This window comes from Kwoniella shivajii, chromosome 2 (genome assembly GCF_035658355.1).
Source record: "Kwoniella shivajii chromosome 2, complete sequence".
Classification (NCBI taxonomy): Eukaryota; Fungi; Basidiomycota; class Tremellomycetes; order Tremellales; family Cryptococcaceae; genus Kwoniella; species Kwoniella shivajii.
The window spans coordinates 1,296,094-1,322,449 of record NC_085909.1 but is presented as its reverse complement, the minus strand read 5'-3'; the positions used below and the strand labels follow the sequence as shown (position 1 = coordinate 1,322,449).

Below are 26,356 nucleotides of genomic sequence, written 5' to 3'. Positions count from 1 at the left end.
CAGCTACAACCATCGAAAGCCTAGACCATCCTCTGGTAGCACATCACCATGCTCATTCAAGGTAGCAAAGCGCGCGCCAAGGACTGAACGGACAACGAAATGCGACTATTGGGTCAGGTCATCACGAGCTCGAAGATGAGGGATGATCACGAGACACTATGTCGATGCGGGATTGCCGTTCCGCGAGTCCATTCCGACTTGCCGGAAAGTTGGAAAGGAAGATGTTTGGGTTCTTATCATACTTTCCGGGAGATATCATGCATATGCCTTGCTATCGCATAAACACGATAGACGTTTGGAAGTCATCCCACTTCCTCGTAGGTCATGTACGTGTCTGCAGGATCACTCGACAATAGATGATTTTCTAGTAGTCGCATACGGGAGGAGGAATGTTGTCAACCCGTTCGGACGTCGTGCTCGGGTATTGACCAAAGCGGGAAATATCAAACAGCGGCAAGAAACTGAAATCTCTATTTCATTTTGTCTGGTAACAATCATCATTTGCCATCAATCTTACATATACGACGTCGGACTTTGCTTTGATACACATTGATCGGCCCTCACATCGTCTTTCAACGGCTATACCTACGACGAACTGAATGTTGAGCAGGATGGATACATCTTGGGATTAGTGGGTCATCTCTTCATCCTTCCTTTGGGTATCGGTCCTGGCTCTCAATATCGTCTGTGATCTTGCACAAACTCAATATCGTCTGTGATCTTGCACGAACAGGCTCTTTGACCGCTTGAACTTGTGCTAATGCTTGGGTATTGCTGACCTCGTAGCATACTCAAATACGTTATTCTGGGAGATTCAGCGACTGGGAAATCATCTCTCTTAATACGGTTGACAGATGAAAGGTTTGATTTGACAGAACCAACATTAGGTGTCGAGTTCGGGAGTCGCATAATATCAGTTGGAGAAGATGGCAAGAGGGTCAAAGTGCAGTGTGAGTACTGGACGCATAACATCTCGCAGAGTGGGAGTAATAGATATTCGTCAATCTATACCTTGATGTATCAGTCTGATAAGGGATCACAAGTTAAACTTCACCCATTTTATGCTGACCTCCTGTTATTTCGGCAGGCTGGGACACAGCAGGTACAGAATCATTCCGATCGATAACGCGGAGTTACTTCAGAGGTGCAGCTGGTGCTTTATTGGTTTATGATGTGACTAGGAGAGAATGTGAGTGCCCTGGAATCTCGCAATCCACATCCACAGTAACTACACTGCGGACGTTCAGAGGACAGCTGCATCGTCGCTACGCACGCTTGGGCCAATGGCTGGAAGCGTATTGTGAAAGATCAGGGGAAATAGCAGCCAGGTCAAAACAAGAACGGTCGTCATTGGTGAACCATCAGATGTCACAAGAAAAGGTCGAATTGTGACAATCAAGCTGATACTTTAATGTTTTAGCTTTTGAACACGTTACATCATGGCTCGAAGATCTACGTAAATATGCGGATGAAAACGTCTCTATCATTCGTAAGTCATGAATCCCACAGGTTCTGGTGAATCAAAATTAATTCTGTCACAGTGGTCGCAAATAAAATCGATCTATGCTGCCCTAATCAACAACCTCTCCCTTCAATACAGTACGGACATCCCTTCCCTGCTCCGGATTCACCACTGTCGGCTGGATCATCTCGCTCACGTTCACATTCTCCTTCCCCGCCCTCAAAATCATCTACGGGTCTGAAGCCCCGCGCAGTCTCGACGATGGAAGGAGCATTATTCGCTAAAGAATACGGTTTACTGTATGTGGAAACTTCTGCTAAAGAAGGTTGGGGTGTGACCGACGCTTTTGAATGGACAGCTAGAGAAGTTTTGGAAAAGGTCAGGAAAGGTGAGATGGAAAGACGGAAAGTAAGTGATTCGCGAAAGTCTTTCCTTTCTTCTATCTGGCCGCATACCACTGGAAGTAGGTCTCCAGATGTCCGACAAGATCGAAGATCGACTACGTTCTGTTTCCATCCACGATGTTTCATATAGGGTCAGCTCAATGCTGACAATGTGCGCCTGACAGCCCGCAGTGAGACTAAAGGATGCTGAAACGAGTCAAGGAGGAAAGTGTTGCTGAGTCATACTGGCGATGAGGATAATTGTGTATCCAAACCTAGATAGTATCAAGTATAATCAGTAGCTCTGCTACGACATAAGTTGTAAGACCTTGACCTATGTAACCAATTCCTGTTTCTATCATTGTCCTCTCTGAGGCTTTCTCATTTCGATCTCGTCACATTCTCCCGCATATATGCATGTACAATTAATACAAAACTGGTGTCAAGCTGAGAAATGGTGTCACAGGCACCATTTTTACTACTTTCGAGATAAAATTCGAAGGCCTCGTCGATTAAAATTACTGGTTCAGGGTTTAAAGTCCATTTGGGTTGTTTTCCCTTGTTTTTCTCTCTTCTCTTGCTGCGGTATGACATAAATAGCGTCATTTTCTGGACTGGAACAAGAACAAAAAAGTTCTATGTTTGGCTCGCTGATCACTGCGGCGACAATGATAAGTGCAAAGTCTGGCATAGATGTAGACAATTCATGTTTTGACTGTCAATTGTTGATGGGATTCCAATCCAACTTGTTGCTGATATAAAAGAGCCTATCACTGACGGAAAAGAAGAACCCAGATTCGACTGGCATGGAGGTAGGGATATCAGAGGTGAGTAGAGCTTCCGTTTCCTGGTGAGCCTACAAACCACTCCCGGATTCCGTATTTCTTTCGAGGAAAGGTTAAATTGTCTGCAAAACTGCGCGGCACTTGTCATTGGGCTTGATGAAACTTCACATTGCTATTCCTTACGCGCAGGATCCACAAACAGCATTATTTTACTGCGATCGTTGTGAAGGACTACGGCAGCGCTGAAACGCAAACCATGGCCTTGTGAACTTAGCTGACCGCGAGTGAGTACAGGGCAAAACCAGCTTCGTCAGTTCGATATAAATACCACAGACAGACCAAGTATTAGGGTATAAAAGAAAGTTAGTTCAAATTTGATGAACGACGCAAAATCAAAAACTATCACTTTCTACGTATCCTCGCCCACTCGACAGCGGGCTTTATCTAATAAATACAATAGTTGAACATCCTCTCGAATTATCATACATAGAAAACGAAGTGAAATACTACGCCCTTTATGCCATCTCAAAAACCCAAATTGCATATACCGATAAACGAAAAAACATCCTCATTCTTCTCATCTCCTTATAACTCAAAGTCAAACCTCTCACGACTTTCACCGATAGCTGATTCGCCAACGGTAGGATCGAGTACAGGAACCGGTTCAGAAACGGACGGAGTGGATTCACACACTCCCCTTCTACCTCCAACACCAGGTATGGTCGAACATGGCAGTTATCCCTTCCCTGCGAGTCATAATGGGAGACTCGCAAGGCTGAAGATTTTATTGAGGAAGAATCTATTCACGGGAATAATGAGAAGGGTGATGCTCCTTGTGATACTGGTGTTATTGTCCGGATTAGCTCTACATCACAGCGGTGCGAGCGTAAGTGTGTCGGGGTACACTGCGAGATTGTAGGCTGATCTTAAATGAGATCTTTCATGTAGCCCTTGACTCTATCCTCAAAAGGATATCCATCTTCAGATAGTTCACGGTCTTCGGACGGCTCATCGTACATAAATAAATCTAAAAAGCCTTTCAAAGTCCCTTTCCGGCTTTCAACGCCCTCAGGGATCAAGCACAAGTCCATATACTCGGATGCCAAAGCTCAAGGTAAAAGGGTGATTGACATCGCTTCGGACTCTTTACCGGTGTCTGCCACCCTGAGGGAAAGATTAGATGCCTGGAGGGACGCTCCTGGTGGACGAGGTGAGATAGAAGGTGAAGTAGAACATGGTGGATTTGTTCAATGGAATTTGGAGGTGAGTATAGATGGAAATTTATTGGATCTTTAGCTGACAATGAGCTTTAGCAATGTGATACGATTCATGAACAACACAATACTCATATGATCCAGCATTCAGCAAACGTATGGGCATCAGTCAATCGAACTAGCCTTCATCAATATAGGATGGAGTTGATAGATCATATGGAAGGTGTATTGGCTAGTGGAGTCATTGATAACTACGGTAGTGGAAGAGGTATAGTGATGGTTGCTGGAAATGCAGATACATTGCAAAGGGTCAAATGGAGTTTAGGTATGCTGAGAGACTACGGCTCGGAATTACCTGTACAAATAGTGAGTTGACCCAATAATCTAGTGTATTTGCGCAATCTGACCGAGTTCGTTGTTCTGGTAGTATCATTTCCCTAGCGAAAGACCAGGTGACGACGATCCCATACGAGCAGAACTCAAAGTATTGGGTGCAGAACTAGTTGAGGCTGCTGGTCAAACCAAGGACGCAGGCAAGAATAAATCGTACCATCTGAAAGCACTTGCAGTTGTGCAAGCTCCATTCAGAGAGGTACTTTACCTGGTAAGTCATGTCCCGCACAAGCAGAGTATCGTATGCTGACGATCTGCGTAGGATTCTGACTCGATACCCACCCGTGATCCCGCATATATGTTTGATGCGCCAAATTATCGCAGACTGGGCATATGGGCTACACCAGATTATTGGAAGACTTCTGCAAATAACCCTATATGGTCAATAATGGGTGTCAAATGCAGGAACGAATGGGAAATGGAGACTGGTCAAATGTTCATTGACAAGAAACTGCATTTGGACGTTTTTCTATTGATTAAATATATGCTAGAAAACCATGAATTTGTGAGTGGTGGCTGACAATGATTCTGGCACGGAAGGATGCTAATATTTAATACAGTGGTTCTACTTCTCTGATGGTGATAAAGATATTTTCAGATGGGCCTTGCTTGCTTTGAGAAAACGATGGGCGGTACCTGGAAGATGGGTTGGTGCAGCTGCCTTGCCTAGAGGAACTGCGTCTGGAGAATTTTGCGCACATACAATGTTACAGCACGATTCGTGGGGTGAACCATTATTCGTCCACTACAATCTACTCAAGCAGATTCCATCTGGAGTAGGAAGAGGTTTCTCATGGGGTCGAACAAAACAATTACCTCTATTTAATACTTGGCCAGCGACTCCCGCCACAGCAAGACTAGATGAACCGGAACATAAACCTGGCGACGATAACAAACCAGGTCTAGGCGATATCGATTGTGACATGCTGGCGGATGCTCGTGAAGATGGTACTGCTAGAAAAGAAGCCAAAGAGATGGTCATGCGAAGGGCCGCCAGAGAAAGAGGAGTCAAAGTCAAGTATCATGGTGGATGGATTTCCGCTCTTTGGTGAGTTTATCAATTACACCTATTATCTACCTATCTACCTTGCCCTCTGCAAAACGCATCGCGATTCTCACGACTAATTAAATGTGCACGCTGACCGCTGTTATAGTATCGATCTTGACTACATTGATCCCCGACCAGAAAACCGTAAAGAAGCAGATTATAAGCGTAAAGCAATTGCTGAAGAAGCTGCAAAGCTTGCGAAACCGGAAGATTCCAATGGTGGAACCTCTGACGCCCAAAGCGAAGAAGAGTTCGTCGGAGTGGTGTATCCGGATTGGGAGCAGAGTCCCATCGAAGTAGTACAATGGAATGACGATGAGCATCTGAGAGATTTCGAAAGGAAGATATACGATTTAGGATTCAAGCCTAGTGGACCTGGTTTTTGAACGAGCGTTCGATGGGGAAATACACGGTACCAAAGAGTCAAATCACAGTCAAAACGAGTAGTTTGCTGCAATCGTCATTGCTCATACATGATAGATCGAATAGATGCTCTTGTAACCGTATAACAATGAAAATGCATATGAAATTAGTTGTATATATTTGCTGACCGATTACATACCACCGATCGTTATGAGCTGATAACATAGTCAGCTTAGTACCAAGAAGCTGATTTGTGTAGAACTCACCTTGTCAACCTGGAACTCATTGATACCACTTGGTCCACCTTCTCTTCCGAAACCACTTTGTTTGACGCCTCCAAATGGAATACAAGCTTGAGCAATTACACCAGTGTTGACTCCCACCATACCGACTTCCAACTTTTCAGCCACTCGATTACTTCTAGCCAAATCTCTGGTGAATAGATAACCTGCTAAACCGACTTCACTACTGTTCGCTCTTGTGATAACGTCTTCTTCGTCATCAAACTTGAATAGAGGGGCGAGAGGTCCAAAAGTTTCCTCCTCAGCTACAGCACATTCTCTAGGAACGTCGACTAAAACTGTTGGTTGGAAGAAACATGATCCATCACCGTTATCGATCTTTTCTCCTCCAACAAGAACCTTGGCTCCCTTGGATACGGCATCCTTCACGTGTCTTTCCACTTTCTCTACCCCTCGGGAATTCACCAATGGTCCGATGGTTACGCCTTCAGTCATACCATCTCCGACTTTGAAAGCTCCTACTTTCTCAGCAAGCAGCTTGGCAAATTGATCGTAAATCTTGGAGTGGACAAATATTCGATTCTGGATTTTGATGTTAGCGAAAAGCTTCGCATTGTTACGTGTAGACACTCACAGCACAAACACAGGTCTGACCAGCAGCTCGGAATTTGGATGCTATCACACCGGTTACAGCGAGCTCGAGATCGGCGTCATCGAAAATGATGAATCTAATATGGCGATCAGTAACGTAAACATTTCATCAAACGGAGCACTCACGCGGCATTTCCACCTAATTCAAAGGACAACTTCTTGAGTGTAGAGCTACCTTGTTTCATGAGTAATCTACCAACAGGTGTTGACCCTGTAAAAGAAATTTTGGAGACTTTTATGCTATTGATGAAGTTAGCCCATGACATGATCTTCACACTCTGGTACACTCACTTTTCGCACAACTCTAAACCAGCTGCAGCTTCCCTGTCTCCCTTATCCATGACGACCACATTGACCACACCTGCGGGAACCCCAATTCGTTCGCAAAGAACTGCCATTGCAAGTGCCGAAAGGGGAGTTTCTGCTGGTGCTTTAATGACTACAGTACATCCGGCTGCAAGGGCAGGAGCCATCTTTCTGGTGATCATGGCATTTGGAAAGTTCCTATACCAGGTTGTCAGATACTAACCAAGATGAAACCCACGGGTACTTACCAAGGTGTGATTAGACCGCAAACACCGATAGGTTGTTTGATAACCATGTTCCTTGTACCGGGGAACGGACTGGGGATGGTTTGACCGTATGTTCTATTTTATTGTCGTCAGATACGGGACTCTTAGGACTGGTCACTTGAATTCACCTAAGACCTTCAGCAGCGTTCCATTGCATGAAAGAAGCTCCATATGCGATTTCTCCTTTAGCTTCTGCGAGAGGTTTTCCGTTCTCTACGCAGAGGATTGTACCGAGATCTTGAGCGTGTTGTTCCATCAGTGAATGTAGTTTGAGCAGATAAGCCGATCTTTGGTAAGCTGTAAGAGCTGCCCAAGCTGGTAAAGCGGTTTTTGCTGCATCCTAAAGATCCGAGTTGATATCAGTCTACGAAATACATGGGATTTGAGCAACTTACAATAGCTTCTGCGACTTGGGATCTAGGCATGTGAGGCATATCTGCAATCAGAGCGCCTGTGGCTGGATTTGTCAAGGGGAAAGTAACACCATCTGATGCAGATACCCATTGTCCATTGATATATCCTTGTGTACGGAAAAGGGCAGAGTCAGAGAGAAGAGACTATAAATGATTCAGCAACCGCTCTTCATCACGAGAGTGAATCAGCTCACCCCGAGGTCTTGAGATTTGCTAGAAGAAGACATTATGTATGGTTTAATGTACGACGATCGTGTGACTAAATGACTATGTGTAAGAGGTAATGAAGGTAGCAACAATTTCAACCAAGTTGCCGTCCTGCTACTCAGAAATATCCAACAAACCCGCTCAAGTGTCGGCTAACCCCCCCTTAACGGCACGGCGAAAGTCTTTGGTGAGTGAGATTTTGCCGACGGCTGGACTTACATGCGCCAAAAGTAATTTTCTGTAATTTCCCGACATATCTGTTCTCCCGGACCCGATGGCGATAACCGAATCCCGAGCTGGTTAAGTTACGCTTGACATAATGACGAGAATGCATGATACGTCTCGTACGTACGTCAGAACCGACGTTAACATCTTTGACGAATCATGTGTTGCGATCCGAACTCTCGTCTCTTGGCTTCTGCCGCTTGAGGATGAGAAGACCGTGAACTGCACCGGCTAGTCGGTCTTTTCAAACAAACAGGATCTGTTTCTTGGACCTAACCGAAACATCTTCACACTTCGCGATGACAACGCAGAGGAGATACTGTGGGCTGAACAAAAGATTTGGTATTCACTGACATCCAGTGAAAACACCAGATTATCGAAAAGAACAACCTGTGAATTCCGCATCTGAAAGCCATCAAACAGCACACGCTAACGATATTGCTCTGCCCTACACTCTTGGTCCATCTACTTGTAGATACACATTTACTCAGAATGTCCATTCGTCAACATAAAATTGCAGTCATTGCTGGAGATGGTGTGTGTAACAAGTCTATTTTCAAGGACCAAGCGCTGATCACTCAGTGTCCATGTCAGGTATCGGCATTGAAGTCACCGCGTCCACCTTGGAAGTACTCCGAAATGTACAGAAGAAGGTAGGAGGATTTGAGCTGGACTTCGACGAGCTCGATTATGGTAGTAAGTCGTGCCGTCTTCAGTGTTGTGACAACTGATCAAAGGACAAAGATGAGCTGATCCTAGAAAAATAAAGGTGCCCGATACAAGGCTAAAGGATCTTATACACCTGAAGGATGGCTCGACCATCTTCGTAAATCCGATGCAATCTTCTTCGGAGCGGTGGGGGATCCCAATGTACCCGACCACATCTCCTTGTGGGACCTCATCTTACCTATGAGACAGTCTTTCCAACAATACGTAAACGTTAGACCATCCGCTATCCTTCCTGGTATTCCCCCTAGAATCACAAATGCTGGTCCAGGTGATCTTGATTGGGTGATTGTTCGAGAGAACACTGAAGGAGAATATGCTGGTCAAGGTGGTAGAACTCATGTTGGTACAGCTTGGGAGACAGCCACGGAGGTTGCCGTCTTTACAAGAAGGGGTGTTGAGAGAGTCATGCGATTTGCATTCGAAATCGCTCAGGAAAGACCCAGAAAACTATTGACTGTTGTTAGCAAAAGTAACGCTCAGGTGAGTTGAGATCTTTGGGACTCGCTAACGATGTTCCAGAGATACGGACTGGTGCTGTGGGATGAGGTCGCAGAGCTTGTTTCAAAAGACTTCCCCGATGTAAAATGGGACAAGATGCTTGTAAGTGCTCTGTACAGGAATGACTGTATATACTCGAAAGGGAAGCCGCCAACTTGCAGTAGGTCGATGCGATGACCGTTCGAATGGTCACCAAACCCAAATCCCTCGATACTATCGTGACCACCAACCTCCACGGAGAGTAAGTTTTCCTTGCAATCTCGTCCTGTTCTCACGCTCATCTTCCAATAGTATCCTTTCCGACCTCGCAGCAGGTGTATCGGGCTCCATCGGTATTGCTCATTCCTCCTCCCTTGACCCTACACGAAAATCCCCTTCGTTATTCGAACCGGTTCATGGCGCAGCATTTGACATCATGGGAAAGAATCTGGCCAACCCAATCGCCGCTATCATGTCCGCAGCAGAGATGCTCAGATGGCTTGGTGAGGAGAAAGCCGCTGAGATCGTGGAGAAGGCCTGTAAGACAAGTATCGAGAACGGCCAGACTACAGGTGATCTTGGTGGCAAGTTGAAGACTAGCGAAGTAACGGATGTTGTCATCAAGCTTATTGAGACCCTGTAGACATATTGTTATCGTATGAACTAGTTACATGCATGTTCTCCACAACTTCCACAGGCAAAGTGGTCAGGACCCGACTACACATGTCGTTACCATTGTGGATCTCACATCGTAGCATGCTGTTAATGATCTCAATAACTTATGATTTGTTCAAAAGAGCTGCTAGGGAGGTGGCTTACTCGTAGTAATAGCAAGCGCATTGGGATCAGCGTTCTAAGATTGAAAACCTCGTTCAGATGCTTCATTAATTCACAAAGGAACCAGATACATCCAAATATATGAGAAATTCTATAACGACAAAAACTATTTGCCTTCGACAGCTTTTGCGACCTCCTTAACAGCCTCCTTCATGGTGCTCAACATCTCGTCGACTTCCTCCTCACTCAAAATCAAAGCAGGGATCAACCTCAACACAGGGTAGATACTAGTCGTCAAGACTAAAAGCCCTCGGTCGTAACATGCATCCTGCACGAGCTTGTTAAGGTTCGCGGGAAGTTTGATATCTCCTCTCGAGTGAGATCGAGTGAGCTTGGAATTAGGATCTTTGAATTCCATTGCGATCATTAACTGGAGGAAGAATTAGTACTGCTCAGATCGATAACAGCGGAGCGACTTACACCTTGTCCTCGGACCTCCTCGATCATCCATCCTCCATTCTCAGTATCAGCGTGGATCTCGCGGAGACCCTTAAATATCTGTTCTGATCGAGCTTGGACGTTCCCGAGAATGTCATGTGTCCTCATGTATCGAGTGGTGGCAAGAGCAGCAGCGCAAGCAACAACATTTCCAGAGTATGTTCCACCCTTATGAGGATCGTCAGCTGACATGTTCACGACACACCCGACAAGGTAAGCTCACAAGTGATCCAGGTGCCATGACTTTCATGATGTCGGAAGATGTTACAATACCGGAGATGGGCATGCCATTGGCAAATCCTTTAGCAAACACCATGATATCAGGCTTTACACCGGAGTGTTCAATAGCGAATGTTTTCCCGGTTCTGCAGAATCCAGTTTGAATCTCATCGATGACAAGGAGTATGCCGTGTTTGTCACAAAGATCTCGGAGATGTCTGATGTAGGCAGGGGGAGCGGGAATGTAACCACCTTCGCCGACGACAGGTTCAAGGAAGATCGCAGCTGTATCTTCGGGAGCAGTTTGCTGTTGGAGCAGATTCTCGATGCCTAGAATGGCTTGTTCGACAAGGACCTCCTCAGAAGTCTCCTTGGGTAAGCCCATGGCGTGCCAGTAGGGGAAGGGAGTAGTGTACACGCATGGCTACAGGAAACGTCAGAGACCACTATTTGTTGACGAGGATTTGCTCACCATCAAAGGACCAGTACCCTTGAAGAAAGATGTTTTGGATCGTGTCAATGCAGCAGCACCGGAAGTTCGGCCTGTTATTGTAATAAGCATATGTAAATTGACATCAGAAACCGAACTCACCATGGTAACCACCCTGCATGACGACGATGTTGTTTCGCTTTGTCCTTGTTCTGGCTACCTTGATGGCCGCCTCTATGGCTTCGGATCCAGAATTCCAGAAAAAGAAGCTGTCCAAGCTCGGATCAGGCATCATGGTGAGTAATGACTCTACCAATTGAACGTAAGGCTCAGAAAGGCCTATGGCACATTGCACGTGGATGATAGATTGCGCCTGAGCGATGATAGCAGCGGTGACATCTGGATGAGCATGACCAAGGGAGGTTACTCCGATACCTGATGTGAAATCGAGCAGTTTTTGGTTTTCCTGGAAGATGTATCAGCGATGACCTCGTAGATAAGGGTGTATCTGCTCACAGTGGTTAGAACTCGAAGACCTTTGCCTTCTCTGAAAACATGGTCACGAAGTCGGCCCAGACCTTTGGTGATATGCTTATCAGCGATGGCTTGAAGACCTTCAGTAGAAGTGGTGAGTGGAAGAGGCTTGGAGGCCGAAGGGAGAGGTGCGATATGGGAGCTTGAGGCTATAGCAGGCATGATGGATGATCTGACTGATGCAATTAGTTTCGAGATTTGAGAAGACGATTTACTGTACGAGAAATATATCAAGATGATCGAAAAGTTTCAGAGATACTTTGCAGCCCTTCGTCGATAACCCTGTACGACATCCACGTCTATGTGCCAGGGAACCCAGCTCTTTCCCGAATGTCTTTTGGCAGTATGTACCCATCGGCTGCTGTTTCCACTTCACCTTCGGATCTGTGCTTGGAAAATGTCAGGAACAATAAGTCATCAAGCGTCGGTTCACAAGTTGTCATCGCATTCCATTGGTCGACGTATTTAGCCGAAGGTTCGGTAACTCACGTATCCCGCCCGAAAGGTCATCTTGTGGGGTGAGATAACACACCCACCTGAATCACATACATATTTGGTTAATTTGCTTTACTTTCGGTTTCAATCTATCATAGCTCCGTTTGGAAATACTTACAACTTCACACGCTCAAGTTGATCAACTATCATCCCCACTCACTCCCACATAACTTCACACTCCATCTTGCCAACCATGCCTTCTGTTGTTTGTGAGTGGATTGTCATTTCTGCTAATATTATAAGCTGACTCATTTTTTGAATAGTTGACGTTGTAGGAACTTGTTGTGAGTGAAGGTAGTGCATACTCAAGTTATTACGCTTACGGCTTCGCCCTTCTTTCTGATAGTCTCATATGACAATGGTGCCGAAGCCGTTCAAGCCCGACTTGGTGACAAACTCGCCAAGTATGGTATTCCTTCCAAACTTCTCTTCTACGCTTGGGTAACCGGTACCGAACGAGACTATTCATATCTATCCCAAATCAAACAATACAAACCCTTCTTTGACATCATGTCCAGCACTCTCACGCGTGTCCTTTTCCAAGCCGGTGTACCCGCAGAAGACCTCGACGGTTTCTTCACCGATGATGATTTACAGTACATCAGAGAAGAGTACAAGCAGCTTAAGCCCCGACCTGGACTCAAAGAAATGATGCAAACATTGCGAGATGGTGGATTTGAGGTTTGGTGTTGCTCTGATGCCAATGTCGACCGAGTAAAAGGATACTTCGACAAAGCAGGTGTAGAGATGCCCTTGGATCACGTTTTATCTGCGGATATGGTTAGCGCTGGTAAACCGGAACCAGAGGTATACAAATTCGCAAGAGAAAAGGCTGGATCTGATAAGCCAGGAGAGGTTTCCATCTTTGCTGGTAAGTGATCAATATCGGAAACCATCGAATGATCACTAACACGATCATAGCATCTCACGCATGGGATACCGCTGCTGCCAAATCCGCCGGCTTCCTCACTGCTTACACCACCACCTACGAGTACGATGAGTGCACCAACATCTTCGGCAAGTCGGACTTTGTTGCCCCAGATCTTATATCGTTGGGTAAAGGTATAGTAGAAAAATGGGGTAAGAAGTAGATACTGTTCTGGTTAACACCATCTGCCCATTCCGGTCCATCATGCATTAGTTGTGTCAAGAAAGAACAGATTCATGAAGCCAAGCACTGTCTGGGCGTCAAAAATCGAACCATTCAGAGATGATCACATGTCCACTCCAGGTATGATAGGGTCCAAGGGGATAGACTTTTTGGTTGAATCAAGGCAACCCATACAGGTCAAGGACAGTGATATGGCACCAACGTATCATTAACTCGAAGATATCGTGAAAATGTGAGGTGTGTTGATGATCTCATATGCATAGTCGACCCAAAATCTACAAAACTGTATAGTCTACAACTTGGCACGCACGGCTCTACCTGCTAATACAGCTTCATCGGAGTTCTGCAAAGCACCTTTTGTCTTGTCCCCCTGACCCATCGCAGCCTTGATCAAATTGACTTTAGAAGTATATCGCTCGCGAGTGAGCCAATACGGCGGGGGTAGAGAATCTTCAAAAGCCTTTTGATCTGGGGCGGTAATGAAGCCGTTCTTGATACGCGATGCCGCAAGTGCTGCGATGGCAGCGGTACATCCAGGAATTCTTGGCATACCTAATGCATGATTGTCAGATAGGCGACTGGCAGATCAGTGAATCACTCACCATGCCCTGTAAATCCAGCACACACAAATACACCGGGCTTATCTGGAACCTCACCCACAAAGGGTAGAAGGTCTGCCGAGTATCCCAGAACTAAAAGGGGTAAGCTCGTATCAAGAGTGTCTCAAAAAGCAACTCACTACCTGACCAAACATAATCAACATTCCCGTGTTCGTTCCCATTCCAGCCTATGAAGTGTTTCTTCATGAAACCCTCGAAATACTGCTTAGCTCCTGGCATGTGCTCATCATCCTGCTTGTTGTCATACCACTGGTTCAAATCCTTCAAGAAACATCCTTTAGCTCCACCCAATATGATACTCCTATCTCCGAGACCTGGTACCCTCCCTCTGCCTTGTCGAGGAATCATGTAATCAACCTCTCCAGGTCCATGTCGGAATCCATAAGTGTATTTGATGGGACCAGGAAGAGAACCAGGGGAATGTGATGGCGCAGGAGTGATGGAACAGGCTGTGCCTCGGACCGGGAAGATGAGGTCCTTGAATTCAGGAAGGAAACCAGAAGTATATGCGTTCGATGCTACGATCACTTGAGATGTGGTGATGCTTCCTCGAGAAGTTTTGATTTCCCACTGACCAGCATGTGATTGTGACTCTTTCATGGAAAGGACAGGAGTGTGTGTTTGAAGATTGAGACCCTTGTTAATAGCAATATGAATTACTGTTACTGATCAGCGAATATCTCAGAACAGGTTTACTCACGCGAAGTAGCCAGTTTATATGGCCAAAGGTGACCGGCAGGGTAGCTTGCTCCGTAATGACCGCCCTTGACACCGGTCAAAGCTTCCAGCTCTTGTGGGTCCTTTATTGTCCTGATATCTTGGCCACCGACATCTTCTGGAAAGGCAGCCTTTCTGGCTTCATAATCCTTTTGGGCGGCTGCGGCGTCTTCTTGCTTGAAGCACACGTCGACTGCTCGTGTAACGTGCATGTCACAACTGATGTCTTCTTTAGCGACAAGGTCTGCATACTGCTTCAATGCAGCCGCTTCAAAAGTGAGAAGATGATTGGCAATCTTTGGACCATGTTTGGCTGCTTCAGCACGATATCCGATAAATGGAATTGGTTTGCAATGACCACCTAAAGAAGGGTTTCAGCAAAGTTACGAGAGCTAATAGATTGTACTCACCATTCCTTGCAGTCGCTCCACTACAGACTTCATCTGCTTCGAGTAAGACTACATTGATTTTCCTGCCCATCTGCTGTGCTTGCGAGTATAAGTGATAGCATGTCATTGCACCGGTCAGGCCGGAACCAACGACCACAACATCCGCTGATCGCGGTAGCTCGGGCGTCGTTCGAGCATTCTGTAGCACTGGATCTCGCTCTGTGAGCCAGAACGGTTCGAGACGATTTGTCACTGGTAGTAAGTCGTTTTCAGGCATGGCGCGATTGTGATAAAGAAGATGATTTACCTGGTGCTGATCTCACTGGGTTGTGTTATTTTGTGTAAATCCAACCCCGTCGCGTTTACCCGATAGGAGTAACGTTATCTTACTAAATAGGGAAGATCGTGACTTCTCAGCGAACCAATGAAATGAATTAAATGAATTTCCAGATCCCGAAGTATCATAGCCGAAACTCTACGCGAAGTGTGTTCGAACCGACAGCTCAGTGTATCCGGCGCTAAGTCATCTGAATCGGGAGAGTAGTTCGTCCGATCGGTCTTTTGCCAAGATGTTGCCGTTAGTAACTAGAGAGTTTGTTATCGTCAAAGGGATTTTCGCAGGTATAATAAGAGGACGGAAATCTCAATGGAACCCCTTTCTTCTTCCTTAATCAACAGATCTTACGAAGCAACAAGATACGATGGCAGCCTACGATGACGATCGAAAATCTTTAGAGGGGGATGCGACCTACATTCCAGCGGTAGCTGTACAGACTACCGAAGTCGATGTCATCCCTACACCCCCGGCTCCACAATCCAAATGGGAGTCACTTTACCGAAGTTCTCTTTTCCAAATCTGCGTGGTCTCTGCGCTCGCTTTCTGTGGTCCCGCGATGGCAGATGCTATCTCTGGGCTCGGGGGCGGAGGTCAAGCGACCCCATATACCGTCAGTGAGTTGAAAAAGTGGATAGTAATGATGATTATAGCTGAATTTCATTCTGAAGATGCGGCTCAATGTGCATCTTATTGTGCTGTGGCGGTCATTTCCCTCCTTGGTGGTCCCCTTGCCTCTCGAATGGGTATTAAGAACATGTTAATTGTTGGCGCATCTACCTTTGCCATCAACGGTTCGGGTAAGTTGACAGGAAATAAGGGAAAACGTGACCAAGCTGACCGTTTTTCAGCTTACTACGTTAACAGTAAATACGGTGTCCAATGGTATTTGATCTTCGGTCGATTCCTCTACGGAGCTGGTTTCGGCTTCTGGTATGTCGCCGAGGCTGCTATCATTCTGTCTTACCCTGAGGAAGGGCGACGAGGAAAGTGAGTGGTATTTTTAGCCCAACCCAGCGAAGCTGACATCAATGCTAGATATCTTGCCATTTGGGTTGGTGCCCGAAATCTCGGTCAACTTGTTGGCGGTTCTATCTCTCTTGCACGAAACGCCAAGACAGCTGCAGCAGGTGCCATTGCTACATCGACCTATCTTATTTTCGTCGGTATCGAAGCTATCGGATTCCCTATCTCCTTCTTGATCTCTCCTCCTCATAAAGTACGACGTTCAGATGGTGTACCCATCTTGCTTGCCGCCAAGCAACCATGGAAGACCGAATTTCTGCTTCTCTGGCGAGCGATCATTACTCCTCAGATGCTTCTGCTCATGCCCATCGGTTTCTACTCCTACTTCTACGGCGGTGTCTTGTCTACCTATTTGACTCTCTACTTTACCGTTCGGGCCAGAGCATTATCCAGTTTCATCGTTCCATCTGGTATTATTGTTTTCACCGGTATCTACGGTCGATTCTTCCTTGATAACCGAAGATGGTCTCAACGACTTCGTGCTCAAATCGGTTTTGCCATTTTCATGGTCCCATCAATGGCTTCATTCGCGTGGCTCGTGGTTAACCAACAGAAATTTACTCACATGGCCACATCCCCTAAATACGACTGGAACTCCTCTGGTTGGGCCAATGCTTACATTCCTTTCTACATCATGCAAGTCTGTGGATATCTTTGTCAAACTGTTAGTTTACTTCCTTTTGTGTGCTAGGGTTTACGCTGATGTTATTGTTTCAGTACATCTATTGGTTGATATCCTGTTTCACCGCCGACGTTTCAGGAAATGCTCGAACTGGAGGTATCTTCCGATGCGTCGAAGCTGTTGGTCAAGCTGTATCTTATGGTATCAACTCCAATGTTAAGACCAAGTCCATTCCTCTGTGAGTCACGCCTTTCTTCAAGAGATTAATCCATGCTGACTTATCACAGTGCCATCAATTTCGCCTTGGCTGGATTGTGTATTCCTCCCACTATTGCCATTATTCAAAAGGTCCCTCTTTACCGAGAAGATGCTGCCAATCGACCTGCCGGCTACGGGGAGGAAAATGGGGAAGAGCTGGAGAAGAACGCTGAAGTACGCAGGTAACCGGTTGGATTTAGGTAGAAATGAGCTATAGCGTTCGTGACAGGGTTTGTAGACAAAGTTAGACATTCGATTCAGACGTTTCATATAGAATTTCGAGAGCGTATTGTATCTTGGGCGGTAATAAGCAAAATAAGCGGTAGACTCATTATTCTTGTAATTGAAGATGCAGCCGTTCTGTGCGTAAATTCACTAAATCACATAACATGCATGCTTTTACATCACTTGTACATTGTTTGACACATTACTACCTGATCAAGCCTTCTTGCAACCTGTAGAGAACAGTCAGCACAACCTTCTTTGACGCAGACAAATGACGAAATACTCACATGAACCATTTGTCTGAGATCCATTCGTAAGACCGTTTGTATGAGTTCCATTTGTATGAGTTCCATTTGTGGTTGATCCATTCGTGAAAGCCTCGTTTGCTAAGCGGGATTTTACATCTGCAGTCGAGGGAACATCGAGACCGGGGTTTCGCTGTACGGATAATCAGATTGGCGTTTCACAAAATATATCTTAGACTCACGTCGAAGAAACCGGATGGTTTAAGGTGAACCCTCAGTATCTCTACAGGCATGATTGGCCAGTCCTCGGGGCGAGATATATGAGTCACACCGAAGCCTATGAAATGTATCAGAATTGATGCTGTCAATTTCACAAAATCACTTACAAGGCCAGCACACAATATCCTTGTTGACAATGTCATCATCCCGGTTGATCCACTGTTGTGAACCGAAATCCTTTCCACCAGGGTTCTGATTTATATGCACTTCGGAGGGGAATTTCTCGTCATCAGAGTACGCGGTGACAAACATATTTTGTCGAGCAAATGGTGCTCTGTTCCAAACGAGAGAACCGGGTTTTCCCATAAGGGGAGGCATGTCCTTTGAGACGATCTTGTATCCAACATTACCGCCACTAGCATAATGCTGTTTGTTAGGGTTTTCGATGGCCCAACTCCTAGCTTTGGCTGCATCATAGTTTGAGACACTTTCTTTGCTTGTATTGAAGAGCGTCTTGACTGTCTTGAAACCATTGCCGTAGAAGTTGGAGTCACTTCCAACATCTTCATCATCGGGAACAGAATCTACTTGAACCACTTGATTCTGAATACCATCTATCATGGGATCTATTCGTAATGAGAAGAGCTGTCCATGTCAGCTCGGTCAACGAGTGACTTAACTTACATGTTGGTGATGTTGAGCGGCGATTCGAGGAGCTACCTCGACTTCATGACTAGAATCTCGAAGCTCTCCGGGGGCAAGAGGATATGCGTTGACAATACCCGTCGCCTTGACTTCAAGTTCTACTGAACCGTCAAGGGAAAAATTGAAATAAAATCCGTACTCGTAATTTGCAACGGTGCAAATGGAAGAGATGACAAGTTTTCGGTTTCGAGCGACATGAGCACGATTATCACGGAAATCGGTGTCTGTAAGATCAGATCAGCGGGTGTGTTCCGTTTACAGTTTGATGAATTTTGACACTTGCGTTTGTGTAAAATACCAGCATCCTCCTCACTGAAGGCAAGTCAGCATATTGACTGGATTAATTCGGCGGTGATAACTCACTGTATACATATGGCCGATTTGATCGTTTGTACACCTCCCGATCGAGTCACGAAATCGGCATCGAGATAGCTGATACTTCCGAGGCAATCACATCCCAGAGCAAGAGAGTTTGCAAGAGCGCCAACACCGTATTCTCCGGTGTCGAACGCCTGCTTTCGGTGATGGGGGAATATTGTCTTGGCGTACTGTAATCCATTGGTCAGATGTAAGTTGGACTGATGAAAAGAGAGTACTTACTGGCACGACCATTTCTGCTACTGACAAACGGTAAAACAGTGGTCTGGTACCTTTCGCGCCGTCGTCGTAGGTGATATTTGAGAGAACGAGACCCTCTCTGATTGATCATTTAGCATCGACACAATCAACGTGAATGCAGGCATACTCACCGATATTCGAAGCCAACGTGAACTTTCCAATTTTGCCAAGATAAAACTCGACCGTCAAGGGAGTAGCTCACACCTTCGGGTTGTACAACATGCAGAGGTTTCAATGTATCACGAACCTTGAAATTTGGCTCATCTAAAGCGATCTGCTCTGGAAGGTAATTTTGAGGAGCAAGAGGTGGTGCGAATCGTTCACGAGTAGCTTGTTTCGCGTACGCCTCAGCAGAAGAAGGTGGATGAGCTTCTCCAGAAGCAGCATTGGTGGGAGGATAATCGATTGCAAGTATCTCGCCAGTGTGCGAATCGAGGACCGGGATAAAATCACACGGGTGAGCATATAAGTTGTCGTTGGGTCGCAATCGCGCAAACACGAAACATTGTTGCAAACGACGACCGGGGAAACGCTCGTCGAGACCAATGCACCAACCTAAGAGAAATTAGACATGTTCATACTCACTGATGACTCACCATCAACAGCAATGTCTGATTGCTTGATTCCTACTGCTTCACATGCAGCTTTGACTTGAGGATCTTGTTTACAGATTTCTTCAGCCCAGATAAGTTCCTAAGCGGCGATCAGCGGCATCTCAAGTCTGGCGGGCGGTCACTCACTTCATTTTGCAAGGAAGGCTGTATGAGCTCATGAAGAGGAGTCCAAAGAGATACCTTAGCTTCCTCGGTAACCTTAGACGACAAATTGGAAGGAAGATCTACTATAGCTTCGAAACTTTGAGAGGTAACAGGACATATCATATGGATCTGAATACATGAGCGATTGTTCGGTCATCTTCCACTTACATCAGCTTGACGTTTAACCGGTTCTTCCGCAGAGGAAGCGCCTGCGATATTCAGCTCCTTGGCGGAGAACAGTCCGGACCATCTCAGAACAGAGTACTTGGAAGGTTCTCTCAAGCTGACGCTATTGAATAAAGGACGCTCGACAGGTTTTCCAGCGTAATGATCGCTAACAAGGAAGGCTCGAACCGCGCCGACGGCCTCGCGAATCTCAACGGGAGAGAGAGGATCGAGGGGGTGTGCGTTGGACGGATGTTGATCGTTGAGGATTTGAACCATTGTGATAGTGCTGGTGGAGCAAGGTGTTGATCAATAACTCACAAGATTATCATTACATGACGCACATATATATGTTGCACGACTAGGAAGAATTCCTCGTGAATTTAGGCAGATTCAGGCTGACATCCGGGTAAACTCCCACGTGATTGGTCCAGCGCCCTACATCGTTTGGGGGAATTCGTTATCATCTGACCCAATCAATTCATCCCATTCCAGCGTTCGCTTCCAATCATCTCGCGTGAAATCAGAGAGCGTCCGAGAGATAGCGGATCAATTCAGTCATCCCGTTTATCCTAGTCTTTCCCCATGTTGGAACGATGCTCAGACTTGAATGAACATGACTTCTCAACAGCGCATGTCGTTCATATATATTCCGTCACAGAAACCCCCATCTTCGGTGGGAATCGTTGAATCAAAATGACCTCCAACATGATCGAAACACCTGAAACAAGACGAGATGATGCGAGACTGGAAGACTTAGGGTATGTGAGTGCGCCAAGATATTTGTGCTGATTATACGTCAGGTACCGACCCGAATTGAAACGAGCTTTCTCCGCATGGGAAACATTTGGTGTTGCCTTTTCCATTATGGGCGTTGTACCTTCCATTGCAAGCACCATTTTCTACAATCTAGTGAGTACATTCCAACAATAAATACCGTTATCCACTAAATTTCCGTTGAAAATGAACAGCCGTACGGTGGTCCGGTAGGGATGATTTGGGGTTGGCTTATCTCGTCCATCTTGATCATGTTCGTTGGACTAGCTATGGGCGAATTGGCAAGTTCCATGCCGACTTCTGGCGGACTGTATTTCTGGACCCATCGGTTGAGTCCTCCTAAGGTAAGCTAAGCTGTTACAAGAAATACGCTGATAAATGTCAGTATCGAAATTTCTTGGCGTGGATGGTTGGATGTAAGTGAGAAGACATGTTGTGTCGATATATTGCTGATCACCAATCAGACAACTCATTCCTTGGTAACGTCTCCGCCATCTCATCACTTGCATGGGCATGTTCTGGAATTGTGTTCGCTGCCGCTTCACTTAATAACTCGGATTTCACTGCAACCGCCGGACAACAATTTGGATTGTACATTGGCGTGTTGGTTGTATGTGGTGCATTTTGCGCTTATGGCACCGAGATCTTCGCGAGACTTCAGACGCCAAGCGTTGTATTGAACGTCATACTTGCCCTCGTTACAATTATTGGTTTGCCTATCGCGAAACGACACGAACTGAACACCGCTGCGTTCACTTTCGGAGGATTCGTTAATCTCACCAGCTGGCCGAGTGGATTCTCATTCCTCTTATCTTTCCTCGCTCCTGTATGGACAATCTGCAGTTTCGACTGCGCCGTGTCACTCAGTGAAGAAGCTACCAACGCTGCTACTGCTGTACCGTAAGTTACAATTGCCTCTTGTCATTTCTGAAAAGGGATACAAGCTAATACTCGCATGCAGTCAAGCGATTGTCGGTGCCATAGGCAGTGCTGGTATTTTAGGAACAGTCATCCTGGTCATTCTCGCGCTTTGCATGGGGTGAGTACCAGGTGACTCAAGAAAATTTGCTGATTGAGTTATCAGTCCGGATGTTGCTGCGGTGAATGACGATGCTTTGGGACAACCCTTGGCGTACATCTATCTGCATGCTTTTGGTCAAAAGGGATCCCTAGTGATATGGTCCTTCATGTGTATTGCTCGTGAGTGTCAATAAGGATGAGCCTTCGCTGATATTCAGAAATTTCAATGACTGCATCTCTTGTACTCCCTTCATCAAGACAAGCTTTTGCTTTTGCTCGAGATGGCGCTTTACCTTTTTCCAGGTATTGGCATCATGTGGATTCATATACTGGAACACCCGTACGAACGGTTTGGCTGGTTGTAGGCTGTGCCGTCCCGCTTGGAGCATTGTGTTTTGCCGATCCTATCAATTATTCAGCGATTAAGTGAGTGATTCAACAAAATGAACTTAGCTAATGTCAGTGCTATCTTTTCTCTTGCCATTCTCGGTCCTTGTGAGTAATCAAATCTATAAGATAAGATCAGAGCTAATTGGTACTAGATGTCGCTTATGGTATTCCCATCGCTGCGAAACTCATATGGGGAAAAGACAATTTTATTGTATGTGACGTGTCTGTTCTTGTGGATTGTAGCTGACAGATTCATAGCCCGGACCATGGTATCTAGGCCGATTTAGCAGGATATGCGGTTTGATCGCTGTCGCTTGGATGGGCTTCGCAATCGTCCTGTTCTCTTTGTAAGTCTGATTGTGGAGACGTCGACTTACATATTTAGCCCCGCCGATACCAATCCCGATGCTGGTTCATTCAACTATGCTTGCGTTGTGGCAGGCGCTGTATGGGCATTCGCGACTGCCTATTGGTTCTTCCCAAAAATTGGCGGAAAGACATTCTTCCGGTGAGTTCAGTAAATTGTTTTCATAAGCTGACACACAACATCATAGTGGCCCTATCACCTCTGATGCTAGCTTCTCCCATGAATTTCCCTTTGTTGAATCAGTCGATGATGATACTAAGAAAGGTGGAAATAGAGCAAATCAGGATGAAGGTACCGTGTCACGTGTCAGATCCATCGAGTTGTAGTTTAATCTTGTATTTGTGGATGCATAAATAAATGGTCTTGTGCCTTGCCCCAAAATTGAACTAAACATTCACAGCATCCTCCTCGGCAGCTTCTCCAGCCAAAGCAATTCCACCTTCTCCTTCACCTTCAATCACTGGCACTTCTTCCACTATTTCTTCAGCTTGTTTTTGAGCATCCAATTTATCCTGTTGAGGTTTCTGGACTGGTGGTGGCTTACATATATCTTCTCCAAAGGTTCTCAATGAAAGGATACTAAAGTTCATGAATAGTCAGCATGCCGAAGGCGAGAGGGGGAATGAAATGACTAACCTCTTTTCACGTTTATCGATCATCAAACTCAGACTCATTTTAGCTTTCCATACAGGGAGATACATTGGTAATCTTAGTTCACCGCCGGCTGTGCTTCCAGCTTCGAATTTAACGATTTCACAACCCATGTCTCTTTCGGTCATCAATGTTTTCCAAGGTCCTTCGGCAAATTTCTCCAAAGCAGGATAATGATCCTCTAATAAAGTTCTTAATTCTCGTATGGTCGCTGAAATCACGATGTCTTCTCCTACATGCGGTAAAACTTCCAAAATACCATCAATCGGTGTACGCCATTTACATCTGATCTCCGTGCGCTGGGAAGAATCTTGTCTAGCGAAACACTTGACCCCGGCAGATACGACTCGTATTCGGGTGTAATCGTTGTTTTGAATAATTTCCTAATCACGTCGATGAAAGCGTAAGCTATCATGTCATCTGGATTCAGAAACCTTCACCCACCTTGACAATGTCATTAGTCATATAAATAGTCCTCAATGGATCTCCGTATTCATTTCTGACCATCAGGTTGTCTCGAGGGAACGTATCTTTGAACTTGAACCGTTCACTGCGCATATAGTCTATCAGCTCGGGTTCATTGTGATAGAGTCTATTCAAGAGCTCACATAATACTCTTCACTTCTTCGTGTTCGGGGCTGACGTAAGACAAGGGATCTTCTTTGAAAGTGAGATCCCTCTTCTCCTTCTTTCCTGGCTTGGCAGAAGGTGCTGGAGTTGTTTCGGCAGGTGTGACGGGGACTTCAGGCTCAGGAGACTTCTCACGAGCTCGTTTGGTCTCGCCGGAAGGTGCGGGTGAAGTCGCGGATCGCTTGAGCGAGGAAGTAGTAGCTTCCTCCGCATTGTTCGTTGAAGACGAAGATCCTGCTTTTTCCAATACGCAAACGAAGAATCCACCAGTATTTTGATCGTGAGGAAGAAGACGCATACTGAGTCAGTCGACTGATCAGCTTCTCAATCCCTAGCTGCCGCTTCACTAATAAACTCAAACTCACCATCTCTCCAAATTCAATTCCGTAGCATTTGTGGGTGGCCACAAGCTTTTAGGTAAACCTTTTCCTCTGTCATTCTCCTTTTCTTCACCGTTCTCTATAGCAGCTCTGTAATCCTCAAAAGTCTCATACCAGTTCACTTTCTCTCCCTTGGAAGTTCCCACTTTCCACGATGCTAATCCTTGTCTTCGCTTCAATTCTGGAAGTTGAGAGGATACATCAACGATATGGAATTTGCCAGGTCTGGCATTGAGAGCAGCGGAAATTACTGCTTCGTCTTCTGAAGGGTTGAAAGAACATGTTGAGTAGACCAATCGACCCCCTGGTTTAAGCATATTCATCGCTCTTTCTAGTATACGTAATTGCAAACTTAGGAATATGATCATGTTAGCTATGGTGAGGGATGCTTGAAGAGACTATATACGGGCTCACCTGTGAAGACTGTTTCCATCCGCAGCTCCCCATTTACCCCAAATCTCCAAATTCTTCCTCAAGGTTCCATCTCCGCTGCATCTGTAATCAGAAGAAGAATGAGCTGAGTTATTGAGTGAAGCTGCAGAGTCTACTTACGGAACGTCTGCTAAGATCCTGTCAAATTGCAAGGTCTTACCACCACTAAGTTTGATCGAAGGATACATGGCTGTGAAGCGAATATGTAAGGTTCTAGTCAAGACATAAACATTAGATGTCAGTACTCACAAGCATCGAAGTTGGTCACGATCAATCCTCTACTTGGCATTCGTCCGGTCTGATGTACCAACATATGGGTTCTCTTGTAATCGGAGTCGTTGGCAATGAGGAGACCCGTTGAGGTAGTATGGTGAGGGTTCAGTGCCTCGATAATTTGTGCAGTCTGAGGGAACATTAGCTACTTATGCCTTCAAAACTGAGATGCTGTTCCAGCTCACCTTTGATCCAGGAGCAGCACACATGTCTAAACACTATCAAGGATCTTGATTGTCAGTGTATGAGACGGGACGATATCCTGGTAGACTTACAAGATGATGAGGTTCAACATCCAGGAATAAAGGAGGTATCATTGATACTGCCTCTTGTCTACTAAGATTTCCCTAAAACAAAATCAGCAGAGACTCTCGCCTGGACGGGATATAACACTCACAACTTCAGTCTCTCCGACCAAGAATCTTTGGAAATTCTTGAATGGTTCTGTTTTTCTCACTACCCTCTTAGGAGCTTCGATTTGCCAAGCAAGTTGACCTGGGTACCTATTTAATTCCATCAGCATACCTCTTGCTATGGCCAAGGAAATAAAAGACTAGCTTACCAAGGTAATTGAGAAGGAGGATCATATTTCTGTCCCTCGAATTCAACGTTTTGCATATTAGGTACATAGCTTTCTTTGATTATATCATTGATCGTCTCGGCATGGCTATCGTTTACCATCAGTTACGAGACCCTTCGAATCAAGAGAGTAGGCACAGCTCACGCTCTTGATCCTGTGACTCTGAAAGTGACCGGTAATTCCTTTCTTAACGATTCCATGAAACTTGGCCATTCTCCCTCTGACATGATTTCTTGAGCCTGTCGTAGTCTATCAGCGGGTCTGATCGTACTCTGAGATGTGATCTGTATGTCAGCTGACCTTGTAGTACTCTTCAAAGGCAACATTGATCTTGTCGGTTCCGGTAAATGCGTTCCAATCACTTTGTCTATCATCTCGACTTTGAGGTTGACGAGTACCACCTCGCTGCACATAAGAAATCGTAAGCTAAAAGTATGAAATTAACCAATTCTAGAAGAAGCTTACGGTTGGCTTCCTTCCTCTGTGTTTACCCATTTTGTGCTATACGCCGTGGATATACTATCTATGCAGAATTGATTTCCTACAATGGTAAATAAGCTTTTAATCCTCGATTCCACTTTTTTAGGAATATGGACGATGTTTTAGTACCAAAAAAGGTGGATGAACGTCACGTGACGTGGGTTCTTTGAGGGTGAACACGTGATGAGCGCGTGTCACCTGTCAACATAATCCTTTCGAGCGCGTCCGATTACTGATTTTTGGGACT

At 45.6% G+C, this 26,356-nt stretch overlaps 15 protein-coding genes across 15 annotated transcripts; 9 read left to right on the top strand and 6 right to left on the bottom strand.

Annotated features, from left to right (window-relative positions):
* Window positions 1–599: 599 nt before the first annotated feature.
* IL334_001851 (uncharacterized protein) lies at window positions 600–2,084 on the top strand (the record flags this gene model as incomplete). The annotated part of the gene is made up of 6 exons (XM_062933601.1): window positions 600–631; window positions 787–950; window positions 1,088–1,189; window positions 1,421–1,489; window positions 1,542–1,870; window positions 2,031–2,084. 6 exons carry the CDS (start codon window positions 600–602, stop codon window positions 2,082–2,084), a joined length of 750 nt encoding a protein of 249 aa, XP_062789652.1.
* A 1,063-nt stretch (window positions 2,085–3,147) lies between these two features.
* On the top strand, window positions 3,148–5,671 carry IL334_001850 (uncharacterized protein; the record flags this gene model as incomplete). Its single annotated transcript, XM_062933600.1, has 7 exons — window positions 3,148–3,516; window positions 3,579–3,893; window positions 3,944–4,210; window positions 4,272–4,448; window positions 4,500–4,742; window positions 4,798–5,285; window positions 5,392–5,671. 7 exons carry the CDS (start codon window positions 3,148–3,150, stop codon window positions 5,669–5,671), a joined length of 2,139 nt encoding a protein of 712 aa, XP_062789651.1.
* A 168-nt stretch (window positions 5,672–5,839) lies between these two features.
* Window positions 5,840–7,753, bottom strand: IL334_001849 (uncharacterized protein; the record flags this gene model as incomplete). The annotated part of the gene is made up of 9 exons (XM_062933599.1): window positions 5,840–5,863; window positions 5,915–6,472; window positions 6,525–6,618; window positions 6,668–6,781; window positions 6,833–7,045; window positions 7,096–7,188; window positions 7,242–7,453; window positions 7,509–7,670; window positions 7,721–7,753. The coding sequence occupies 9 exons, from the start codon at window positions 7,751–7,753 to the stop codon at window positions 5,840–5,842; spliced, it is 1,503 nt and encodes a 500-aa protein (XP_062789650.1).
* Window positions 7,754–8,450: 697 nt separating this feature from the next.
* On the top strand, window positions 8,451–9,176 carry IL334_001848 (uncharacterized protein; the record flags this gene model as incomplete). The annotated part of the gene is made up of 3 exons (XM_062933598.1): window positions 8,451–8,493; window positions 8,553–8,654; window positions 8,728–9,176. 3 exons carry the CDS (start codon window positions 8,451–8,453, stop codon window positions 9,174–9,176), a joined length of 594 nt encoding a protein of 197 aa, XP_062789649.1.
* A 21-nt stretch (window positions 9,177–9,197) lies between these two features.
* On the top strand, window positions 9,198–9,807 carry IL334_001847 (uncharacterized protein; the record flags this gene model as incomplete). Its single annotated transcript, XM_062933597.1, has 3 exons — window positions 9,198–9,287; window positions 9,350–9,426; window positions 9,477–9,807. The coding sequence occupies 3 exons, from the start codon at window positions 9,198–9,200 to the stop codon at window positions 9,805–9,807; spliced, it is 498 nt and encodes a 165-aa protein (XP_062789648.1).
* A 300-nt stretch (window positions 9,808–10,107) lies between these two features.
* On the bottom strand, window positions 10,108–11,784 carry IL334_001846 (4-aminobutyrate transaminase; the record flags this gene model as incomplete). The annotated part of the gene is made up of 6 exons (XM_062933596.1): window positions 10,108–10,371; window positions 10,422–10,607; window positions 10,663–11,082; window positions 11,131–11,201; window positions 11,251–11,554; window positions 11,605–11,784. The coding sequence occupies 6 exons, from the start codon at window positions 11,782–11,784 to the stop codon at window positions 10,108–10,110; spliced, it is 1,425 nt and encodes a 474-aa protein (XP_062789647.1).
* Window positions 11,785–12,310: 526 nt separating this feature from the next.
* IL334_001845 (haloacid dehalogenase, type II) lies at window positions 12,311–13,208 on the top strand (the record flags this gene model as incomplete). The annotated part of the gene is made up of 4 exons (XM_062933595.1): window positions 12,311–12,326; window positions 12,381–12,401; window positions 12,464–12,988; window positions 13,039–13,208. The coding sequence occupies 4 exons, from the start codon at window positions 12,311–12,313 to the stop codon at window positions 13,206–13,208; spliced, it is 732 nt and encodes a 243-aa protein (XP_062789646.1).
* Window positions 13,209–13,520: 312 nt separating this feature from the next.
* On the bottom strand, window positions 13,521–15,231 carry IL334_001844 (uncharacterized protein; the record flags this gene model as incomplete). Its single annotated transcript, XM_062933594.1, has 5 exons — window positions 13,521–13,780; window positions 13,831–13,920; window positions 13,968–14,441; window positions 14,549–14,926; window positions 14,976–15,231. 5 exons carry the CDS (start codon window positions 15,229–15,231, stop codon window positions 13,521–13,523), a joined length of 1,458 nt encoding a protein of 485 aa, XP_062789645.1.
* A 424-nt stretch (window positions 15,232–15,655) lies between these two features.
* On the top strand, window positions 15,656–17,380 carry IL334_001843 (uncharacterized protein; the record flags this gene model as incomplete). Its single annotated transcript, XM_062933593.1, has 6 exons — window positions 15,656–15,905; window positions 15,960–16,088; window positions 16,140–16,278; window positions 16,327–16,978; window positions 17,032–17,174; window positions 17,224–17,380. 6 exons carry the CDS (start codon window positions 15,656–15,658, stop codon window positions 17,378–17,380), a joined length of 1,470 nt encoding a protein of 489 aa, XP_062789644.1.
* A 252-nt stretch (window positions 17,381–17,632) lies between these two features.
* On the bottom strand, window positions 17,633–20,087 carry IL334_001842 (uncharacterized protein; the record flags this gene model as incomplete). The annotated part of the gene is made up of 11 exons (XM_062933592.1): window positions 17,633–17,649; window positions 17,707–17,857; window positions 17,907–18,001; window positions 18,051–18,486; window positions 18,568–18,812; window positions 18,872–18,900; window positions 18,952–19,136; window positions 19,189–19,285; window positions 19,338–19,621; window positions 19,792–19,899; window positions 19,947–20,087. The coding sequence occupies 11 exons, from the start codon at window positions 20,085–20,087 to the stop codon at window positions 17,633–17,635; spliced, it is 1,788 nt and encodes a 595-aa protein (XP_062789643.1).
* Window positions 20,088–20,117: 30 nt separating this feature from the next.
* On the bottom strand, window positions 20,118–20,408 carry IL334_001841 (uncharacterized protein; the record flags this gene model as incomplete). The annotated part of the gene is made up of 1 exon (XM_062933591.1): window positions 20,118–20,408. One exon carries the CDS (start codon window positions 20,406–20,408, stop codon window positions 20,118–20,120), a length of 291 nt encoding a protein of 96 aa, XP_062789642.1.
* Window positions 20,409–20,825: 417 nt separating this feature from the next.
* Window positions 20,826–21,259, top strand: IL334_001840 (uncharacterized protein; the record flags this gene model as incomplete). The annotated part of the gene is made up of 3 exons (XM_062933590.1): window positions 20,826–20,890; window positions 20,933–21,041; window positions 21,101–21,259. 3 exons carry the CDS (start codon window positions 20,826–20,828, stop codon window positions 21,257–21,259), a joined length of 333 nt encoding a protein of 110 aa, XP_062789641.1.
* Window positions 21,260–21,312: 53 nt separating this feature from the next.
* Window positions 21,313–22,356, top strand: IL334_001839 (uncharacterized protein; the record flags this gene model as incomplete). Its single annotated transcript, XM_062933589.1, has 5 exons — window positions 21,313–21,322; window positions 21,371–21,806; window positions 21,868–21,945; window positions 21,991–22,106; window positions 22,292–22,356. The coding sequence occupies 5 exons, from the start codon at window positions 21,313–21,315 to the stop codon at window positions 22,354–22,356; spliced, it is 705 nt and encodes a 234-aa protein (XP_062789640.1).
* Window positions 22,357–22,382: 26 nt separating this feature from the next.
* Window positions 22,383–23,009, top strand: IL334_001838 (uncharacterized protein; the record flags this gene model as incomplete). Its single annotated transcript, XM_062933588.1, has 5 exons — window positions 22,383–22,421; window positions 22,469–22,527; window positions 22,575–22,585; window positions 22,758–22,824; window positions 22,871–23,009. The coding sequence occupies 5 exons, from the start codon at window positions 22,383–22,385 to the stop codon at window positions 23,007–23,009; spliced, it is 315 nt and encodes a 104-aa protein (XP_062789639.1).
* Window positions 23,010–23,069: 60 nt separating this feature from the next.
* On the bottom strand, window positions 23,070–26,124 carry IL334_001837 (uncharacterized protein; the record flags this gene model as incomplete). Its single annotated transcript, XM_062933587.1, has 15 exons — window positions 23,070–23,262; window positions 23,320–23,717; window positions 23,779–23,884; window positions 23,943–24,263; window positions 24,330–24,695; window positions 24,759–24,839; window positions 24,897–24,966; window positions 25,026–25,179; window positions 25,235–25,267; window positions 25,325–25,396; window positions 25,447–25,552; window positions 25,612–25,716; window positions 25,774–25,868; window positions 25,930–26,034; window positions 26,095–26,124. The coding sequence occupies 15 exons, from the start codon at window positions 26,122–26,124 to the stop codon at window positions 23,070–23,072; spliced, it is 2,235 nt and encodes a 744-aa protein (XP_062789638.1).
* Window positions 26,125–26,356: the final 232 nt, after the last annotated feature.